The 21,056-nt window shown below is 39.1% G+C and overlaps 1 protein-coding gene and 1 long non-coding RNA gene across 2 annotated transcripts in view; one reads left to right on the top strand and one right to left on the bottom strand.

Annotated features, from left to right (window-relative positions):
- The window catches only part of Vcpip1 (valosin containing protein interacting protein 1), a 25,646-nt gene extending 8,633 nt beyond the window's left edge, over positions 1–17,013 (bottom strand). Inside the window, exons 1-2 of the mRNA XM_028769641.1 lie at positions 14,046–17,013; positions 5,541–5,627 (exon numbers count right to left, since the gene is read on the bottom strand). Coding sequence (XP_028625474.1) covers positions 5,541–5,627; positions 14,046–16,752 — 2,794 coding nt within the window. The 5' untranslated portion in view covers positions 16,753–17,013. The remainder of the gene's footprint in view (positions 1–5,540; positions 5,628–14,045) is intronic.
- Positions 17,014–19,548: 2,535 nt separating this feature from the next.
- Positions 19,549–21,056, top strand: part of LOC114622181 — an 11,960-nt gene continuing 10,452 nt past the window's right edge. The window contains exon 1 of the long non-coding RNA XR_003711557.1: positions 19,549–19,594. This is a non-coding gene — a long non-coding RNA (uncharacterized LOC114622181). The remainder of the gene's footprint in view (positions 19,595–21,056) is intronic.

Raw genomic sequence — 21,056 nt, 5'->3', positions numbered from 1 at the left:
ATACAAGTGACACTACCAAATCCAAAACAAATCTAAAACAAATGGAATTTCATATAGTTTCTAACAGAAATGATACAAGTGACACTACCAAATCCAAAACAAATCTAAAACAAATGGAATTTCATACAGTTTCTAACAGAAATGAAAAGTGGTCTAATCACTTTGGAAAATGTTATGGAAGTTTCTGTGAGAGAGAGAGTGTGTGTGTGTGTGTGTGTGTGTGTGTGTGTGTGTGCGCGTGTGTGTATGTGTGATATATAGATAGGTTCATGGTGGCTGAGTATGTACATATATGTGTGCATGTGGAAGCCAGAGGTCACCATTGATTATCTTCCTCTCATTCTCCACAGGATTCTTTCTTCTGATCCCACAGCTCACTGATTTGGCAAGACTAGCTTACAAGCCAGCTGCAGGAATACTTTTGTCTCTGCTAGGATTGCAGGCACTTGCCATCATGCTCTGTAATCTGGACTCAGATTCTCACACTTATGTAGCGGGCACTTTACACCAATTAAGCCATTTCCCCAGTCATAGAAGTTTCTTATAAAGATAAATATATACTCACCATATGACCATAGGTTCCATTTAAGTATTTACCAAAGTGAAATGCAAAACTTACATGAAGTCAGGTGTAGTGGCCCATGCCTTTAATCCCAGCACTGCAGAGGCAAAGGAAGGCAGATAGATTTCTGAGTTCAAGGCCAGCCCAGTCTATAGTGGCAGTTCAGGACAGCTAGAGAAACCCCATCTCAAAATAAGAACAATGATATTGATAAGAAGGAGGAGGAGAAGGAAGAAAGGAAGGAAGGAAGGAATGAAGGAAGGAAGGAAGGAAGGAAGAAAGAAAGGAAGGAAGGAAGGAAAAAAGAAAAGAGAAAAGCTTGCATGAATAAAAAGACCTGTACATACATGATAAATGTTTACAGGGCTAGAGTCATAGTAGCTAAAAATTGAAAACAGTTCAAATGTCTTTTGGTTGAGATCTTTTTAAAAATGTGTGTGTGTGTGTGTGTGTGTGTTTCTGTGTGTCTGTCTGTGACCTTACGTATAAGGGTACCTGTGGAGGCCAGAAAATGGCAGCAGCTTCCCTAGAGCTGGAGTTACAGGATTATGAGCTGCCAAAGTTGGTGCTGGAAACTGAACTCTCATCCTCTGCGAGAGCAAAAGGCACTCTTAATCAACAGCTGAGTCATCGCTCCAGCCCCTATTATTTTTTAATGTGATACATTCAATCAATAAAATACTATTCAGCAATGAAAATGAAATCAACTACTAATACCTGCCAATATACCCTGAAACAGAATAAGACAAATTCCCTATCCCTGGTTCTTGCCATGTTTTGTCCTATACTGCCTCAGGACTTTACTAGCAAGAAAGCTATTTACCAGACCATAGACCACAGACTTCCATATGCAAAACTGAAAATCCTTTATATAATTAAAAACAACTGAGTTCGAGGCCAGCCTGGTCTACAGAGTGAGTTCCAGGACAGCCCGGGCTATACAGAGAAACCCTGTCTCGAAAAACCAAAAAAAAAAAAAAAAAAACAAAAACAAAAACAAAAAGGCTTTTCTGTCTAAAGAGAGCTGTTATGGCACTTTGACTCTAGTGGACTGTAAGTTTCTAATACTATTCAGTTCTGGTGCTGTACTGCAAAAGCAGCACTAGGTAGTATGTAGACAGGAATATGGACGGCTACATGCCAACAAGACCTCACAAGCAACAGATGGGACACGTCCCTCAAGCTAACTTACCCATGTCTATTCTAAGCAAAAGGGACCAAGCACAAAAAGTCATCCTAATATAGCAATGTGAAAAAGAAAAATAAATGAACTCAGAAAAAAAAAATCAGTGGTTGCCAATGTATGGGGACTGGGAAATGGGGACTGGCTAAAAATCTGGAATGATAGAAGATATTCTGCATTTTTACTGGGGTTAATACAGGACTGCATATTTCTCAAAATCTATATACAGTATATTAAAGAATATACAGGTTCTGAGTACCTCTAATCCAACAATCTGAAATCCATAATGTGCCAAAATCTGAAACTTTCTTCAGCACAAAATACTGACACTAAAAGAAGATTCCACACTATGAAACTGGCTTCATGTGACTTAAAAATTGTTTCATGTTACTACAAAATTACTTAAGGAGATTATGTGAGATTATCTGCAGGTGTTATGTTTAAGGCATGTAGGACACACAAATGAATTTTTTACTTGAGTTCCATCAACAAAATAGATCATGATGTATATGCAAAGTGTCCCTAAGTCCCCCAAAATACAAAATGTTTCTGGTTCCAAATATTTTGGAGTATTTGTACACGTCTCTGGGCTGGCACAATGACTGAGTGCATGAAAAGTGCTTAACAAACAAGCCTGACAACCAGAGCTCAATGCCAAGACCCAAGGTGAAAGCAAAGAACTGACTCCTAACCACAAACAAACAAGCTGACACCCATGCACACACACACACACACACATGCATGCACGCACGTGCACACACACACACATATACCCACACATCATTTTTATACACAATAAAATTAAGACGTTCAAAATAACAATAATCCTTTTTTAAAAAAAAAAAATATATATATATTCATTCTTTGGTTCCCTGATTCAAATGAACTGAAAGAAAATATCTGTTTGATATTTGAACATCAATATTTGGTAAAATTAAAATATTTCACATTTTATATACACACTAAAAGGACTTAGTTCTGAAACTATATATCTGAGATTAGCTCAAACAGTCCAGTTAAGAAGAAAGTTGAAGCTGGGCAGTGGTGGCGCAGGCCTTTAATCCCAGCACTTGGGCAGCAGAGGCAGATGGATTTCTGAGTTCAAGGCCAGCCTGGTCTACAGAGTGAGTTCCAGGACAGCCAGGGCTTCACAGAGAAACCCTGCCTTGAAAACAAAAAAACAAAAACAAAAAAAAGTAGAAGAAGAAAGTTGAACTGTACTAGTAATTGTGGAAGGCCAGGTGATAGGTACAGAGGACTCATTAATACCCTTGCTCCTTTCTGTGTCTGAACATTTGTACAGCAGCCTAGTTGGGATTTGATGTTTTGAAGGAAAAAAGTTCAAAGGATAAGTGTACACAAAATTTTGTTTTTAATGTTGTAAAGCTAGGTAGGAGAAATAATAAGCTAAACCAGAATGATAAATCTGAAGCTAAAAGTACACATAACTCTGCAAAAACATATGAGGTACAAATATATGTCCTACCAACTTCTCTCCCAAGATCTTAAAATCCTATAGGTGTAACTGTATACTTACATACAAGTGTATTTATCTTTATACTCAAAGAAGTTAAATATTTCCCGAAACCTAAAAAAGCAGTAAGTCACCACTAAAACAAAACAATAAAAACACCATATTATCTGGTTCTGGGACAGTCACAAGCAGTGTAATCAGTTCTGCCTCTAATTTCACAGCTTGTATTCTTTCATCATTAAGGACCAAAATAGAAGCAAGAAAGCAATATAAAAATGTTTTAATTACACTGCAGAAAACATACCTGACCACATCAGAATAAGGCAGATTAGTAAACAAAGAAGTATTTAAATAAATAAATAAATAAATACACATATACAAACACACACAGGATGGGAGAGAATGGATCTATCAGTAAAGTGCTTGCTGTGAGCACAAAATCCTGAGTTCAATCTCCAGAACATATATTGGAAAAAAAGTGGCACATGATTAATATACCAATGCCAAAGAAACAGATTAAGTAGATCTCTGGGGCTTACTGGCCAGCTAACCTAGCCTACTTGGAAAGTTCCAAGGCCAGCAAGAGGCCTTAGCTTAAAAAAAAAAATCTATAGGTAGCATATGAGGAATGACAGACACCTGAGGCTCTGTTCTGGCTTTCATACACATATGCTCATTCATATATATGTGCATACATACACACACTTATACACAGGTTTGGGATGTAGCTCAGTGGTGGGATACATACATACACACACACACACACACAAACACACACAACCCACATATATATAGCTCAGTAGTAGAGCACTTGCCTAACATGAGTAAAGTCTTTGGTTCACACCCTAGCACTAAAGGAGGGAAAAAAAAGAAAAGAAACATGCACACACTTTAAAAAAAAAAAACATGGGGGTTGGGGGCAGTGTCTTGGACTGGAGATGGCTCAGTGGTTAAGAACACATACTGCTCTTGTAGAAGACTCAAGTTCAGTTCCTAGCACATAGGGTTGGAAAGTTCAAAGCCCTTCCAGCTCAAGGAAATCCAACATCTTCTGGTGTCTAAGAGCACCTGCACTCATGTGCACACACACATATGTACAAACACAATTTAAAATAAAATAAATCTTTAAGAAATAGGGGCATCTTGCTGGGCAGTGGTGGCGCACGCCTTTAATCTCAGCACTTGGGAGGCAGAGGCAGGAGATTTCTGAGTTCGAGGCCAGCCTGGTCTACAGAGTGAGTTCCAGGACAGCCAGGGCCACACAGAGAAATCCTGTCTCAAAAAAAAAAAAAAAAAAAAAAAAAAAAAAAAAGAAGAAAAGAAATAGGGGCATCTCATGTGGATATGCATGGTCCATGCTGTTGCAAGAAACTACATGGAAGTCCATCATCGTGCTCCTGCTGACTACAAAGGGCAAGAAAGATACTTTGGCAGTAGTATCCATGACTGCAGACTCACAGAGGGACATGGAAGGCTTCTATGACAACCCCTACTCACATCCCACCCCCACCTCCCCTAGACAGAAAGCTATTGACAAGAAATTTTAAAAATTGTGATAAAGATTGCTGAAGTATAGCTCTCCACAACTATGGCTTCTGGCAAGGGTGTGCGTAGGGAAGGACTCAAGTTTCCTTTAAGGGGCTGGCCACTGGGAGTTCAATTATGCTCCAGTGACTATATTGGGCAACACAAACTGAATTTGGTTTGTTTTTTTTTCCCTTCTTCTTTCTTTTGTGGAGGTAAGACCACAAGGGTTGGGGAGGGGGAGATCTGGGAGGACAGGGGAGTGTGATCAAGGTTCATGATGTGAAATTCCCAAATAATAAAGATAGTATGGGGAAAAAAAAGTCTAACAAAGAAATAAACTAGATTTCAAAAATAAAAAAAGAAGTGGTGATGGGGTGTTTCATTATGTTGCCCAGGATAGGTGGGAACTGCTGGGCTCAAGGAGTTCTCCACTATTAATACCCCAAACTTGGACTACAAGCATGTGGTACTATGCCCAACTGTCAATATTTTTAATAAAATATCTGACTGTCCTTTTATAATATTATTACATTTTACTTATTTTATGTGTATGTACGTGTGTGCATGGGTGTACAAGTACCATGGTGTACATGTGGAGGTTAGAGGACAACTGCAGAAGCTGGTTTTCTCCTTCTACCATGTAGGTCCCAGGGATAGAAATCAGGTTGTTAAGCTTGTCAGCAGGTGCCTCTACCCACTGAGCCATCTCACTGGTCCCCTATTTGAGTGTTCTCAAGTTTATAATAGCTTAGATAGAAACATTATCCAAGAATAAAATCAGAATGTAACTATACCCATAGTTTTCTTCATAATATTGTAGAATACACCACCCTGCTGGAACATGTGAGGAAGTCCCTTTGCATAAGACCACACGTCTTCTCCTGAAAGACAAAAGCAAAGTGTGAGTTCAAACACAAGAGTGCCATCCTTGACTATGCTGACACAGATTAGCCTAAAACAGAGATTGCAGGGCTCAGATCAGAATGAGTATAACACAGATGCGATACAATGGCATTCCAGAAAACGGATGGACCATGTAAAGGACCATGTAAAGGTAATGCCAACTGCTGTTACAAGGGAGCCTAACCCAGAGTTTGAAGACCCATGTCACTTTTCAGGACACTATAACAATCTAAATTTTTAATAAGTTTCCTCAATTTTTAAATATAGAAGCTAACAAAAATATCCTTAAAACTATACAAATCAGCTGGGCAATGGAGGCGCAGGCCTTTAGTCCCAGCACTTGGGAGGCAGAGGCAGGCGGATTTCTGAGTTCGAGGCCAGCCTGGTCTACAGAGTGAGTTCCAGGACAGCCAGGGCTACACAGAGAAAACCTGTCTCGAAAAACAAAACAAAACAACCAAAAAAAAAAAAACTATATAAATCTGTATTGAGCATATTAAACAAAATATATTTGACGTTTCAGAATACCTCAAGGGAAACTTGCTGGTAAACACTGGTTAGGAACAGAAAAGATTATGAAAAGATACTCACTTTTAACTAGAATATAAAATTGTATTGTGCATGTGTGTGTTAAAAGCGAAGAAAAAGAAATAGCCAGAGAGAAATGTAAGTAGACAGATTAAACATAAGTAATTAATGTTGTCTTTTGTTGCCCAAGGTTCAGAGTTCAAACCTACCAACAAAAGGGAAAAAAAGAAAATAACATTTGAAAACATCAGAATGAGAGAATGGAACTATGTAGATGTGCTGCTTCTTTATACTTTCATTATTTTCATCATTATTATATTACATCATAGAAAATAAGAACACATAGCAATAATGAGTTAGTTTTTGTCTTTTCTACTAGAAAATTATACTGCTAGACCTGAGTCTTGTATGGAAATAATTGATGCAGATTAATCATATGTCTGCAATTCTTTCCCATACCATAAAGAGGAATATGAAGCTGTGTAATACTCAGCTAAAGTTATCTTTAGTGAACCAATTTAAAATATAAAATTTTAAGCCTTGGCACGTGAACCTTCATTTAACCAGAACATTCAGTTACATAAACACTTTTTACTAATACAGTACCATTACCAAAATGGTTATATTTAAATGAAGACATGCAGAAACGTTTGATTTAAAACGATTTAAAATATCAAATCCACCCAAGTACAAATACACTAATAACTCCTACACTATTAACAGTTACACTGACCAAATTTTATCTAGAAAATTTATTTCTATGGTGATAACCTTTCATTTAATTATGGTCACTCTTATCCTAAATAGTCACAGTTTTTCTAAAATACTCAAGGATATTATTTATTTGGAAAACAAGGATATTATTTATTTGGAAAAAAGTAGGGGTAGCAGGGTTTGGGGTTGGTTTGGAGGGTTTTTTGTTGTTATTTTGGCTTTTGGGGATAAAAATCTGAACAGGTGCCACAGTGAAGAGTAATGAGAAAAATATCACATTTTTTAGCACTTCACACTCCAGACCATGCCTTCTTTAAGTAGGTCATATATCTCTTTGTTTTCATCATCTCCCCATAAAGACTCTTTAGACATTACTTTCCAAATCAGCCCCACTCCTCATAAAGTATGAATAGCAGATACTCTACTATACTATTTTGTTTATGCTAATGTATTTGTGTTTAATTTTATACATTAAGTGTAAAATTTTTCACTCTCTATCTCCCAAGAACTAATTTTTGCCCAGAAAGGGTAATACTACATCATCACTCTGTGGTTAAAGGACGTATAATATCATTTAAGCCGCTATTTATTTACCTATCTTTAAGCTGAGAAGGTACCTTTAACAGCTTCTTCTACTGTAATAACTAAGTTCTCTCTACTTCATTTACAAGCAAACAAAGCTCAGAACAGTGCTTAAATAATTCTCCCAAGATCATGTAGCTAGTAAGTGGCAAGATAGGGTATGAATCTTCACACCAATCCAAAGTTTATACATAACCCTAAAATTAAACATCTACTAGCGTTCAAGTCACGTTAAAAAAAACATGATGACTCTATTCACAGTCCTGCTTTAAAAATATGTGCAATATCAATGGACTATAGAAAAGAGAAATTATTTCCTTTGGTATATAAATACCTCCAATAAATTATCTTTGTTAGTAAAAGAAACAAGATAGGGGACAGGGGATCAGGATCTTTGTACAAGTTCACCACAGTCACATAAAGCTCTCCATGGCACCTTCTCCATCTATAGTACTACCTCTGTCTCCTGACTAGACTACTGGTTTTCCCTGAGTCTTGTCCTCCCCAACTCCCTTTGTTCCTGTAGTTAAATTTCCCATACTGAAGCAAAGCAGTCCAAAAGAAATCCTCAGCTTCACAAGGATTCCTAAGGCCAAGTGTAAGCTACAGGACAATGTCTAAAAAAAAAAGGAGGAAAAAAAAAAGGAAAAGAAAAGAACATAGATAAAAGTCCAAGATCCTTTTCTATATAATACAAGAGCGAGTCCTTCTCTACTAACCTCACCTTATCTTGACTTTTTGTTCTGTTGTTGTCAGACAGGGTCTCACCAGGTAGCAGAGACTAGCTTAGAACTCACAATCATCCTTCCTCTTCTTCCACCTCCTGAGTGCTGCAATTATAGGCATGCACCATCAAACCCAGTTCCCTCTGCCTTGATTTTTATGACTCAACACGAACCGTTCCAGTGTCCTAAAGCCAATAATTGTTATATATTCCTTAAAAAGGCAGTTTAAAGAATAAAATTCAACAATTGCTCGTCAGGTAATGGCACACACTTACTGCCAAACTTAACAACCCAAATTTAATCCCTGGACCCTCACTGTGGGAGGAGAACCAACTCCCTCAAGCTGTCCTCTGACCTCCACATATGTGCTGTGGAGTATATGCACAGGTGTGTGTATACACAGATTCAGAGAAAGGTCAGTGGTTCAAAAAACTACTACCACATGTTACTTTATATATATTGGAATTCTTTGGAAGAAAACAAAAGTAAGTAAAACATATCAAATGGCTAAATCATAGAAAGTGATTAACTTAATCTTCAAAGTATAATTACATAAATTACATACAATGTATATGATTAACATTTCTCACTACAAATGTTCTACATATAAATAAGTAAAACCATTCAATGGCACATAAGGAATAACTATATGTATAAGCATGATCTAGATTTCAAACTTTCACCTAGCATTTGAAGAAAAATATAAAGAGATATAAAGAGAGAATAATAATACAGAGATCTAGTATCACCTAAAAAAAATAAACATCTGAGTTCCAAATGTGATTCTGGAAAATCCTGAGGTATTATGATGGGATTAGTAAGTAGAAATATGTTTGCTTGCCAGGCGGTGGTGGCACACGCCTTTAATCCTAGCACTTGGGAGGCAGAGGAAGGCAGATTTCTGAGTTTGAGGCTAGCCTGGTCTACAGAGTGAGTTCCAGGACAGCCAGGGCTACACAGAGAAACCCTGTCTCGAAAAACCAAAAAAAAAAAAAAAAGAAAAAGAAACATGTTTGCTAAACATGCATGAGATTTTAGATTCAACCACCAGTACCACCTTCGCCAATAAGTAAAAAGAAATTACAAGTGTTACGAGGTTTTGGATGCTAGGGATTGATCCAAATAGGCTCTATATTTTAAAAGTATATAGTAAAAAGCCACAGGCCTTTCAGGAAGAAAAACAGTATAATAAAATCCAATAAGCTGCTCCATTTTTCAAAAGTTGGTAGCGAACTGATGAGATAACTAAACTACAGTCAAGTTTTGTTTTCACTAAACCTCTCTATCTCCCGATCATGTTAGGATAACCAGAAAATAGTAAGAAAAAAGAAATGAGCCAAATTCTTATGTCAGATCATACCTACCATAGTTGCCATATAACAAAATACAAATAAGTGATCTATAAGGAATTGTATTAATATATTTTGCAAAGCCATAATCAGGGGTTGATTTAAACACTATGTAAGTAATGAAGATGGCAGTCTGCAAAAACTAAGTTAAATAAACTCCAACAGTCTGGATAAAATGTATTAAAAGTACACGTGAACTATCACAGGAAAATTTTTGTACTGCCATTATATGTTTCAAAGCAACTGTGACTATTTCCATGAATGCCCCATACCGAGATGACTGATATTTTGTTGATACAATACAAAAATCTATTTAATGAATATTATACTTAAAAACAAAAGAAGGTAAGGTCCTAAGTTCAATTCTAGTATCACAAAAACATATAAAAGCTCAAAACAGCTCTTTTCTCTGCCCCGTGACCTCCATGAGGTCATGTGCTCTACCACACCCTCCCCAGTGTGATAAATTGAACCATCTAAAGCCATTAGCTAAATAATAAAACCAGCCTCAAAAAAAGGGAAAAACACATCTCAGGCTAATACAAGCCAACACATTTCACAAATACATACAATCTGTGTGTGTGTGTGTGTGTGTGTTATCAAATAAGACATTTTTCTAAAATACTATGATAAATATATTTGAGGTTTATCATTTTTTTATGTCTATGGAAAAGAAGGTTGGTCATGTTTTGATTAAAACTATAAAATCAGAAGACTTCCACAGCAGAGAGAGACCCTAGCAGGCAAGTTGTGTTGATCTGATTGAGAAATGGCCCTCCCACCCCCCAAGTCTCCAGCATTTGATTGTTTGGTTCCCAGTTGGTGGTAATGTTTGGGTAGATTTAGGAGGTGTGGGCTTGCAGGAGGCAGTCTGTTGGCTAGGTGAGGGCTTTCAAGTTTTAAAGTGTCCCTGTGCCCTTCTAAGTAAGCTCTTTGATTCCTGCTGATGTAAACTCTCAGCTTACTGCTGCAAAAGCCATACCTACATATTGCCACATTTCCCTGCCGTGATGGAGATGTGCTCTCTTATTCCTCTGGACCCACAAGCCCTTTTTCTATTAAGTGGCCCTGGTCATGGTGCTTTAGCATAGCAATAGATAAATAGCTAACACATAAGTTCACAGAAGACAGGAATTATGTCTCCATTCATCTGACGTAGTCTCAGGCTCACAGCATTCATTCATTTTGATGAACTAATCTGTTCATTCACTTAGTAAGCATCTGCTTAGTATCATAAAATGTAGCAGGACTACATTAGGTGATTAAGGCATCCATTAAAAACAGGTTATATTTTCTATGTTTGTAGATTTCAAATCTAGTGGGGAAGGAGCAAATAATTAAAAGAACAAGCTTGTAATAGGTGCTATAAGGAAAATGAATAGGATATAAAAATAAAGAGGATCTACTTAGAATAGAATAGTAAGCAAAAGTTGGTCAAACGAGAGGATATATTCAAAACTAAATATAAGTGAGAAAGTAAATAAATATTGTAAAGCTTGATTTTTTTTTTTTTTTTTTTTTTTTTGGTTTTTCAAGACAGGGTTTCTCTGTGTAGCCCTGGCTGTCCTCTGTCCTGGAACTCACTCTGTAGACCAGGCTGGCCTCAAACTCAGAAATCTGCCTGCCTCTGCCTCCCAAGTGCTGGGATTAAAGGTGTGCGCCACCACTGCCCGGCTTTCAAGCTATTTCTAAACAAATATAAAGGCAGCAATTTCTGCATTTTGAAATTTGCAAATTTCCAAATAACTCCTATTATTTTTTTTAGTATCACCAATGTAACCACCACGTTACTATATATGGTCATATGTATATATATAACTATTCCAAAACTAGTATTTTTACAAACACATTACTTTTAAAGAGTACCTACTACATAATTAAAAAACAATCAGAGAGAGAAGACTAACATACCAAAGCAGCCAGTGTTAGTACTTTGCTTTAGTTTGCTTTTTTGTTTTGTTTTTTATTTTTTGGTGTTGCTGTCATCACTGGAGACAGAGGATTGCTATGTAATCTAGGCTCAAGACAAGCCTTAGACCTTAGGTTTTCAAGTGCTTGGAGTGCTTAGGGTTACATGTATGCACCACCATACCAGGTTTGTGTTATTTCTTAAAGCAGAAATACACCTTTATACTTAATTTTTGTGTTGGCAATATATATATCTTATGGCTTATAAACAGTCATGTAAATATTAAAGGGGACGAGGCAAAGGGTCAGAATAGAAGGTGGGATCTTGGGGCACTCATTATAGTCTAAACTAGTTCCTAGAAAATCAGATTCAGGAAGCTTAAAATATTTTTTGAAAAGTAATTATAAGCTAGTATTTTTACTAACTTTCATTATAGAATATATTACCATACTGAGCAAATATTTTTTGTTTTTTTTTTTTCAAGACAGGGTTTTTCTACTGAGCAAATATTTAAGACTACTGATTTATAATGTATTAATATCAATGTATTAATCTACAATGGAGTAAATGGAATCCTTATCTATACTCTCACCTATTATCAAATGAAGCTAAATGAAAGTTACCAAGTAAATGCTCTTATGGAATCATGGAATCAGTAAAGAGGATGTTCTGGCAGAGAGGCCAAAACCAGACTCATAAAAATATTCCTATCCTTCAACAAAGATTACCTTTCTAGTTACCAGAATTATCACGAACCCCAGGTGATATATTTCTCCTTTGTACAACAGTGTATAAGCATTGCCAAATTCTGCTTTTCAGACTCTTTTTCAGTGTTGAATGCTGACCATCTATTCTATTTCTGCAGATACAGTCTTTCTTTAGACATGTTAAATTCAATTAAAAACAAAACACTTCAAACTGCTTACTACTCGCTGGGCACTAGCTACTGGATATACAAAGTGAATAGGAGATATTCGCCACATAAATGTTCAAATTTATCCTCTTTTTTGGTCTTTTTGTTATTTTGCCTTTTTTTTTTTAGAGCTGAGGACCTAACCCAGAGCCTTGTGCTTGCTAGGCAAGCGCTCTACCACTGAGCTAAATCCCCAACCCCTAATTTATCTTCTTTTTTTTTTTTTTTTTTTTTGTTTTTTTCGAGACAGGGTTTCTCTGTGCAGCCTTGGCTGTCCTGGAACTCACTGTGTAGACCAGGCTGGTCTCGAACTCAGAAATCCGCCTGCCTCTGCTTCCCAAGTGCTGGGATTAAAGGCGTGCGCCACCACTGCCTGGCATTTATCTTCTTTTAAGACAGACATTATTATCCTGTTTTAACTTGGGAAACCGCATGTTTTCTGTATATACCTAATTTTGCCCATTTTGTGGGGATGTTATTTTCAGAATCCTTGGAATACGTTACCCATGTTCATATCAACTACAAGTGATCTTTTTGTACAGAAGCAATTGAAGTACTGGGGAGTTAATAGTTTTCCTGAAATCACTAAGTATTAGAGCCAAAAGTTAAATTGTTTCTTCTGATTCCCAACATCATACAGCCATTCCTCTATTCCACAAAGTCTCTAAGAAACCACAATGTCTCAGAAATATGGAAAATAACTAGGTTGGATTCTCCAATTCAGTTTTTATGCCTACCAAACCAAAATCAACAATATCAAGTTGAACGTTTGTACCATTTTTATATCTCCCATGAACTAGTCGGCTCCCAACTTAATAAGCCAGTAATAACGAATCATTATAGTAGACCAAGGTCCAATTCACTACTATTTAGTAGTCTGAGAAAACAGAATCAAAAGCCAGCACTTTTCTAGCTAAAAATTCTAATCTCAGCATAATTAAGTCCCTTCTAACAACTAACCTTTAAATTTTACTTCAAACTTGAAAACTTGTATAAAGCATGTTATCACGGACTTAGAGACAAAGGTTAAGCAAATAATGCAAAAATCATACCACTACACAGGATCCCAAAGGTTGAAATTACCATATTTAGCTGATAATATATTTTCCTTCAATTTATACTAAGTTATCAAAAAGAAATTCCTAACCCCATTGCCATCTTTCTTGTTTGTTTCTTACGAGCTATTCACTGCAATCATGGTGGAGTCACTGAACCATAAAATTAAACACAAAACCGTAGCATACACTTAAGAAAAACACGATGAAGTAAGAATAGGAAATGGAGGAGATAGGCTAGTAGGTGGGAGTACAGTGAGACTATAAACACCAGAAACTGCAATTCACCAAACAGGAAGTCATGAAATCACATGACAGACAGGAAAATGAAATTAAAAATAAATGAAAAAGGATCAAGATGGAGCTCAGACAGGGAGAAAAAGGGCTTTAACTACAGATATATCTGCTTTTTAAAACAAATTTTGAAATAAGATATATTTAATTAATCTGGTAACAGTTGAGTAACTACTTTCATTCTGTAGTTGCATGCTGTTCTAATACTCACTCAATAATCATATTAGTATCTACTACCAAACAGATTTTTTTCCTCTCCACAAAAAAAATAACTCAGTATTTTATACTCACAATTAACACATACCATCAGAGTTCAATTGCTCTTACCCATTAATGTTGCTAAAAGACACAAGGAGTACATTTCTTTGTCAGCTTGCTCCTGAAGCTCCTTGGACGACAGTTTGCCAGTAACAGCAATCTCATCTTGTTTCACAGTGTGGGCTGAGTGTGCAGCAGTGGATGGACCACCTTCTGCTTTGCCTTTTAAGATCTCTATTGTAATTCTGTCACCATGCTGTAAAGGAACTGGCTCCTTTTCCATTCCTGCCAGGGGTGGCATTAACTCTTTAGGAGGAAAGCCATATCGAATACACTGTAAATACGGAGGAATGTTGAACTCTCTGGCTATACTTTCCTGAAGTTCAAAAAAAGTTGTTGAAGGCTTAAGGGTAACCATGGACTGGCGCCCATCATTAGTTGTTATTCGAATCTTCTTCTCCTTAGAAGTGGTAGGTGAGTAGGGAGCCTTGGTGGGGGTGGCCGGTGCAGATGATGGTCCATCACGAATAGTACTTGGAGAAACAGTTCTGGGCTGCCCCTTTTGCTCTTGTTTTAATTTCTCTGTTTTCCGTTTCTGCATCACAGAAGCTTGTTCTGTGATGTTCTGTTGGATAGTTCTTTCAGTTTTACTCATGTTTAATTCTTCCTTGTGCAAAGTTTTTGTTTTCTGTCCAGTAAGAATAATTTTAGTTGGTAGCTGAGACTCCAATTCTTGTCCTTGCACATCTCCAACTCTCTGAGCATGAGCACCGTCTATATTTACAGGAGTGTAATCGTCAGGATTTTTTTTTGCAGTCTGATGCAATATAGTGTGAACAACTTTCTGAACTAGGATCTCACTCCCAAATTCACCTGGAAAGTGCTTGGTAACAAGTTTCATTGCAACATCATAAACATTACTATTCAAAGACGGATCACTTTCATACTGGAACCAATATACTGTTTCTCTGACTACTCTTCCTCCCCACTCCAAAGTGATAGGAAAAGCTTCTGGAAGATTGTCATATTCTTTACCTTCCCAAAAGTGTTTGAATCCACAACCACATTTGCCACCAGTAGACCTAGAATTAGTTCTGTCTCCATCCAAATACACAATAGAGCCATCTCCTCTGACTCTTCGCACAGATGAGCCATGGCACCAGTTACAAGCTGTTAGATTACTCAATCCATAGTCTGGTAGCAGAACATCTTTCACTGGATCATATGAACAAACCAAATTGTTTAAGGGAAAGCTGTAATTTTTGTCAGGCCTCAGCTGTCCATGAGTACTTTTTGCCAGGTTATACAGTTTCCCTCCTGGAGCCAACCACTCAGGAGGGACATGAAGTTCAGAAAGGGCACCACAAAGCAAACACTTGTGAAGGCGATTATCCATTACTGCTTTTTTAGCAGCTGCTGTAACTTCCTCAGGCTGAACTCCTATCACCCCAGTCCTTCTGTAGAAATACTGATGTACATCGGCAACCAAACTAGGGTGGATACCATGTTTGTCCATAAAGACTTCTTCCATAGCAGCAACCAGCCTAAGTAAGTACTTATCCTGCAAACTTCTGTCTCCTCCAATAACGCAGCCACCATCCTCCTCAAGCTTGATGTACTTTTTAATAAGGTCCTGAGGCACACCCCATGCTTTAGGTAGCAAATTCATGGGTAGTTTGGGCAAGGCAGCCCCCTTTATGCCTACCAAGGGAATATAGTGGTTTCTACCAGAGCTACTCCACGCAATACAGATTGGCTTGTTCAAATGACCATCTCTCCCAGTGCATTTCTCTGCAGGTATGAGTCCAGGTAGAAAGGTGGCTGAATAATCACCAGAGCTTCTCATGCCGCTGAGGGAATCTAAGAGAATTATGGGACGATGTAACACATTGGCAAGGCCGAATATATGGATATTCCTCAGGCCTAAGGGGACACCTTCAGGTGGCACAAACAGAGGGTCACATTCATTGATAATGTCCTCCCACTCGGCAGCATCAATAAAGTCATGAAACAGGGCTTGATATCGGGCTAGGTGCTGCTGAAAGTGCTGCTTAAGATTCTCCCTCAGGGCATGCCAGAAAAGCTCTCGGCCTACTAGAGCCCTAGACACAGCATGCACTAGGCAGTGTCCATCCCCATCCACATGCACTGGAATGAGGCATTCTTGACTTTTATTGGCCCGTTTGATATCCTCGAGAGTGTCATGCAAATATAGGAGGCTTCCGGAGCGGTCCTTGCCATAGCCCACTGTGTTGACGTGCTCTGGTTCGATGAGGAAGGCCCGGTCACCGAGTAACGCGCAATCGAACAGTTCGCCTTGGTTCATGTCCCGGAGCAGCTTGGCCCGGCCCGTTTGTTTGTCCATTCCATAGCGTGCCAATATGGGCGACAATAATTTGCAGTGGTAGTTGGATAGGCCCATCACCTTTACCAGTTCCGTGTTCTTCTTGGGGGCCCCCGTCACCCCGAGTAGCGCGTTCCGCAGCAGATTGTGCAGCACTACGTCCGGGTCGGTCACCTCCTCCACTCCCAGCAGCTGTTGCTGCTCGTGCCGCTGTCCGCACTCGGTACACTCGATGCTGACAGAACCCGAGGCCGGGAAGAAGAGACGCGCCTGGCACTTGGGATCCGGGCAGCTCCCGGAAAGGATTCTCCGGTCCCTTCGTTTCGAAAGGCCCCCCGGAGTAGCCGCCGCCGCCAGGGACGACGAAGTCTGCGGAGCCTCGGGGGGAGGCGGCGGCGGCGGCAGCGGAGGAGGCGGCGGCGGCTGAGACATTGCTCTCGGCTCTCGCTCTGCGTCCTAAGCGACCCTCAAAGGCACATAGCCAGACCTCCGCCGGCCCGACGAGGTCTAGTCCAGGCCCAGGGCGAATGGCTTTCCTTTCCCTACCAGTTCCTCCTCTTCCTAGGGGAAGGCGGAAGCGCCGGACGTTGTTTCTCTTCTCACTTCTCCACTGCCTTAGCCGTTGCCCCGAACGTAACGGCCACCACCCCACCCCGCACTCACACTCACTCACTCTCGCTCTCTCCCTCAGACACAGACATACACGCCCTCACTGAGACTGCGCAGGCGTAGCTTCCGCTCTGCCCTCTGGGAACGAGAGTCTTCCGGCTGCTCTCTCGCGAAGGAGTGTTAGGTACTTCCGTCCAGAAAGAACTTCAAATACCGAGATGCAAAGCGACTCGACGCACGCGGGGAGGAGGAAGAGGAAGGCACTCGGGAGGTGGGGGCAGAAAGGAAGTCGATGACTCGCGAGGCTTGTCGGTAATTGTATTTTTAACTGGATCTCTTTTGTAGTTTGTCCCCCATTCTATGGCCCAGGAGAAAGAATCAAAGAAACCACATTTCCTAGGACGCCGTGGGTAGTGTGTCCCGCCACACTTTCCTCTTGCGCAGAAAGTTGTGTGCTTGGGGAAAACAAAAGTGAAAAGGAATGGTGTGGAAGAGACCCTAAAGGACACCACCACTGCTAGGAAGTGGAATCCAATTATTTAGTCCGGGTTAAATGTCCTAAGAAAATGGGAGAGGGAGTTTTCTGTGAGGCTGCATTTTTTTTAGTATATTAATTTTTCAAATATGATATCATTTTTAAAATTGCCACTTAACTAGCAAGTGCCATAACTGACCTTATTCATAGTTATAATCATGTATTCCACTGTTCTAATTTGAGAGAAAATTAACAAGAAGTGAACAACAGCTGGTGTCCAGTGGCAAAATCTGGCTGTTTTGGTTGGGTCACAAGAAATTTAAATTATTATTTTTAATATACATGTGTTTGAACACTTCCCTAAAAAGTTACATTTTTAAAGTGTTAACATCAAAGCACTTTGAGACAGATTACCTTCTTGGATTCAGAAAACATTTGTTTTTCTGTATTATTCAGTAACTGAGACAGCAGTTGCTATTTTCAAAAGACCCTTAGTGCCCTTGAGGGATGATGCAAGGAGAGAGATCCAGTACAAGGCCAGCCTGGGCAATGGAGCAGGACCTTGTCAGAACAAAACAAAAAAAAATTCATGGAGAAAGTATATTCAAGAGTAAATGGTGGACTTAGTAAACTTAAGTTGTTGAGCACTTTGGGCAAGATGAGTAGTCTTTATACTGTATAAAGGTGAGAAGGGTTAAGTCCACAGTAATTCCAGACTTAAGCAACCATCAGAATCAAAGAGACACTTTTGAGCAGAGTTTCTGGTTGGTGATGCTAATGATGGGCAGGTCACAGTTTGAGAATTACTGCTTGCCAACTTGTAAGAACACTTTTAAAGAAAACATCCTGTTATTATATTTGTCTTTGTTTGTTTATGTAGAACTCACTATATAGAAGCCAAGCTGGCTTCAAATCCATAGAGATCTACTTGCCTCTGTCTCCTGAGTGATGGGACTAAAGATGTTTGCCACCTGCTTGTCTTCTTTTTAAGTATTAAAAGAATTGCACAGGGCGGTGGTGGCGCACGCCTTTAATCCCAGCACTTGGGAGGCAGGAGAATTGTTTGTCATCAAATGTTTAAAAAATAAGTCTAAAGAAAGGTAATATTGTCTGTTAGCAGTTAGAGAACACAATTATTAAGGTTTTCTATGCATATATAGTATATAGTCTTATTTTTTGAGCCCAGGCAGACCTCAAACTCCTTATAGTGGAGACCTCGAATTTTCTTTTTTCTTTTCTTTTTTTTTTTTTTTTTTTTTTTTTTTGAGACAGGGTTTCTCTGTGTAGCCCTGGCTGTCCTCTGTCCTGGAACTCACTCTGTAGACCAGGCTGGCCTCGAACTCAGAAATCCACCTGTCTCTGCCTCCCAAGTGCTGGGATTAAAAGTGTGCGCCACCACCGCTCGGCTGACCTTGAATTTTCTGTTCTCTGCCTCCACCTCCCAAATGCCGGGGTCAGAGGTGCATACCTCTACACCTAGGTTATGCAGTGCTAAAGGCTGAACCTGGGGCTTAGTGCATGACACGCAAGCATTCTACTAACTGGGATATAACCCCAGCCTGCATCATATGTAGGAGGTTTTCAATTTGTTCTATTTTTTTTTAGACTATAATATAATTATATTTCCCTTTCCTGTTCTTCTTTCCAAACCCTCACATATGCCCCTTCTTCTTCTTTTTTTTTGGGGGGGGGGGGGTTGAGACAGGATTTCTCTGTGTAGCCCTGGCTGTCCTGGAACTCACTGTGTAGACCAGGCTGGCCTCGAACTCAGAAATCCACCTGCCTCTGCCTCCCAAGTGCTGGGATTAAAGGCGTGCGCCACCACCGACAATGCCCCTTCTTGCTCTCTTTCAAATTCCTGGTCTCAATTGGTGCATTTTTCAAACTCTGTGTGTGTGTCTGTGTACATATATAGATCTGTAACTGTTCTTTGTGTTAAATAAGCTGTCTTTTCTCTGAAATTAAGGATAATTAGTCTCCAAGTTTATTTCTGTCCACTTGTTTTATTGAAGTTATCTGATTATTATTTTAGTAAAAAGTAATGTAAAAATAATAGCTTTTTGCATTACTTATTGTTACATAGTTATATATTTATAAATACAACGTGTTCAGTCTATATAACAATTTGTATGTATGTTTTCAAGGTCGACTATTTGGTATGGAATAAGTCACTGGTGTGCTCTTCCCTAGGTAAGACTATTTCCTCTCCTCTCAGCATTCCTTAACTGCCTGGAGTTCTTTGTGTAGGGTTGAGGTCATATGGGCTTTCCCCTCTCCACTTTAGTATGTTTATTGTTGTTTTTAAAGGAATCAAAGTTGTTTCATAACAACAATAATAACAGTGATAGCTTTTTTTTTTTTTTTTTTTTTGGAAAAAAAAAAGTTTTTTTTTTGTAGGCCCGGGGGTCCAGGAAACAAAATTTTAAACCCGGCTGGCCCCAAACTCAGAAATCCACCTGCCTCTGCCTCCCAAGTGCTGGGATTAAAGGCGTGCGCCACCACCGCCTGGCAACAGTAATAGCTATTAATGTCTACCTACCATCAACTGTACATTAGCATCTTTACATGTATTTAATTAACATTAAAATATCATTGAAACAGGTACCATCATAATTATTTCTATTTTGGAGATGAAGAAACTGAGCAACAGTACATTCACTCAGTGTCTGACTCTTCATTAGTAACATAGTTAGGGTTAAAAGCAAATCCGTGTGTTAAAAGATCTGGGTATCCAATCCCACAGCTTTAACACAGACATGGATCTGAGCTGGGAGGACTGTGCAGTGGGTAAAGGCCCTCACTGGCAAAGGTGACTTTGATTCCCCAATGTCTACATGGTAGAAGGCGAGAGCAGACCCCAGTAAGTTATTCTCTGACCTCCACATCTACGCTGCACACACACATGTAGAAATAAATGGACTAGAAGTTGTTCCAAAGCTGTATCTTTTTTTATTTATAATACCGAAGATTGAACCTGAGGCCTCCTGAATGCTAGAAATGATCTGTACTACTGAACCCTAGGCTTCATTTTTCTATTTGTTTTGAGACAAGGCCCAAGTTGCTTATCTTGGTCTGGAACTCATTCTGTAGCCCCAGATAGACTCTTGAATTTTCCATCCTCCTGTCTATGCCTCTGGACTAGCTATGATTACAGGACTGAGCCATAGGTACAGAGGAGGTTTTTTTGTTTTGTTTTTGTCTTGTTTTGTTTGTCTCTCTGTGTACCACAAGCTATCATTCTTGACCTCTAGCTCAGGCTGGCCTCAAACTCAATATTCCTACCACCACCTTGTGGGTGCTGGGATTACAGATACAACATATGGCTGAAACTGAATCTCCTTCCCTCCCAAGATAGGCTGTCACTATATAATCATAACTGGCTTGGAATTCACTATGTGGTCAAGTCTGACATAGAACTCATGAGGTCTACCTCTGTCTTCCAATTGCTGGGATTAAAGGCATGCACCATCATTCCTGGCTTGAAGTTGAATCTTAATGGATGTAAATCTAACATTTTACAGTTTAAATTAATATTAATTTAAATAGTCAGTTTAAGTAACTAATGCCCCAGGGCTGCTTGTGACTGCACTTGTATTTCTTTTCCTCCTCTCTCTCTCTCTCTCTCTCTCTCTCTCTCTCTCTCTCTCTCTCT

The sequence above is a fragment of the Grammomys surdaster genome, unplaced genomic scaffold (assembly GCF_004785775.1).
Source record: "Grammomys surdaster isolate TR1022 unplaced genomic scaffold, NIH_TR_1.0 64, whole genome shotgun sequence".
Classification (NCBI taxonomy): Eukaryota; Metazoa; Chordata; class Mammalia; order Rodentia; family Muridae; genus Grammomys; species Grammomys surdaster.
This window is presented reverse-complemented; position numbering and strand designations above follow the sequence as displayed.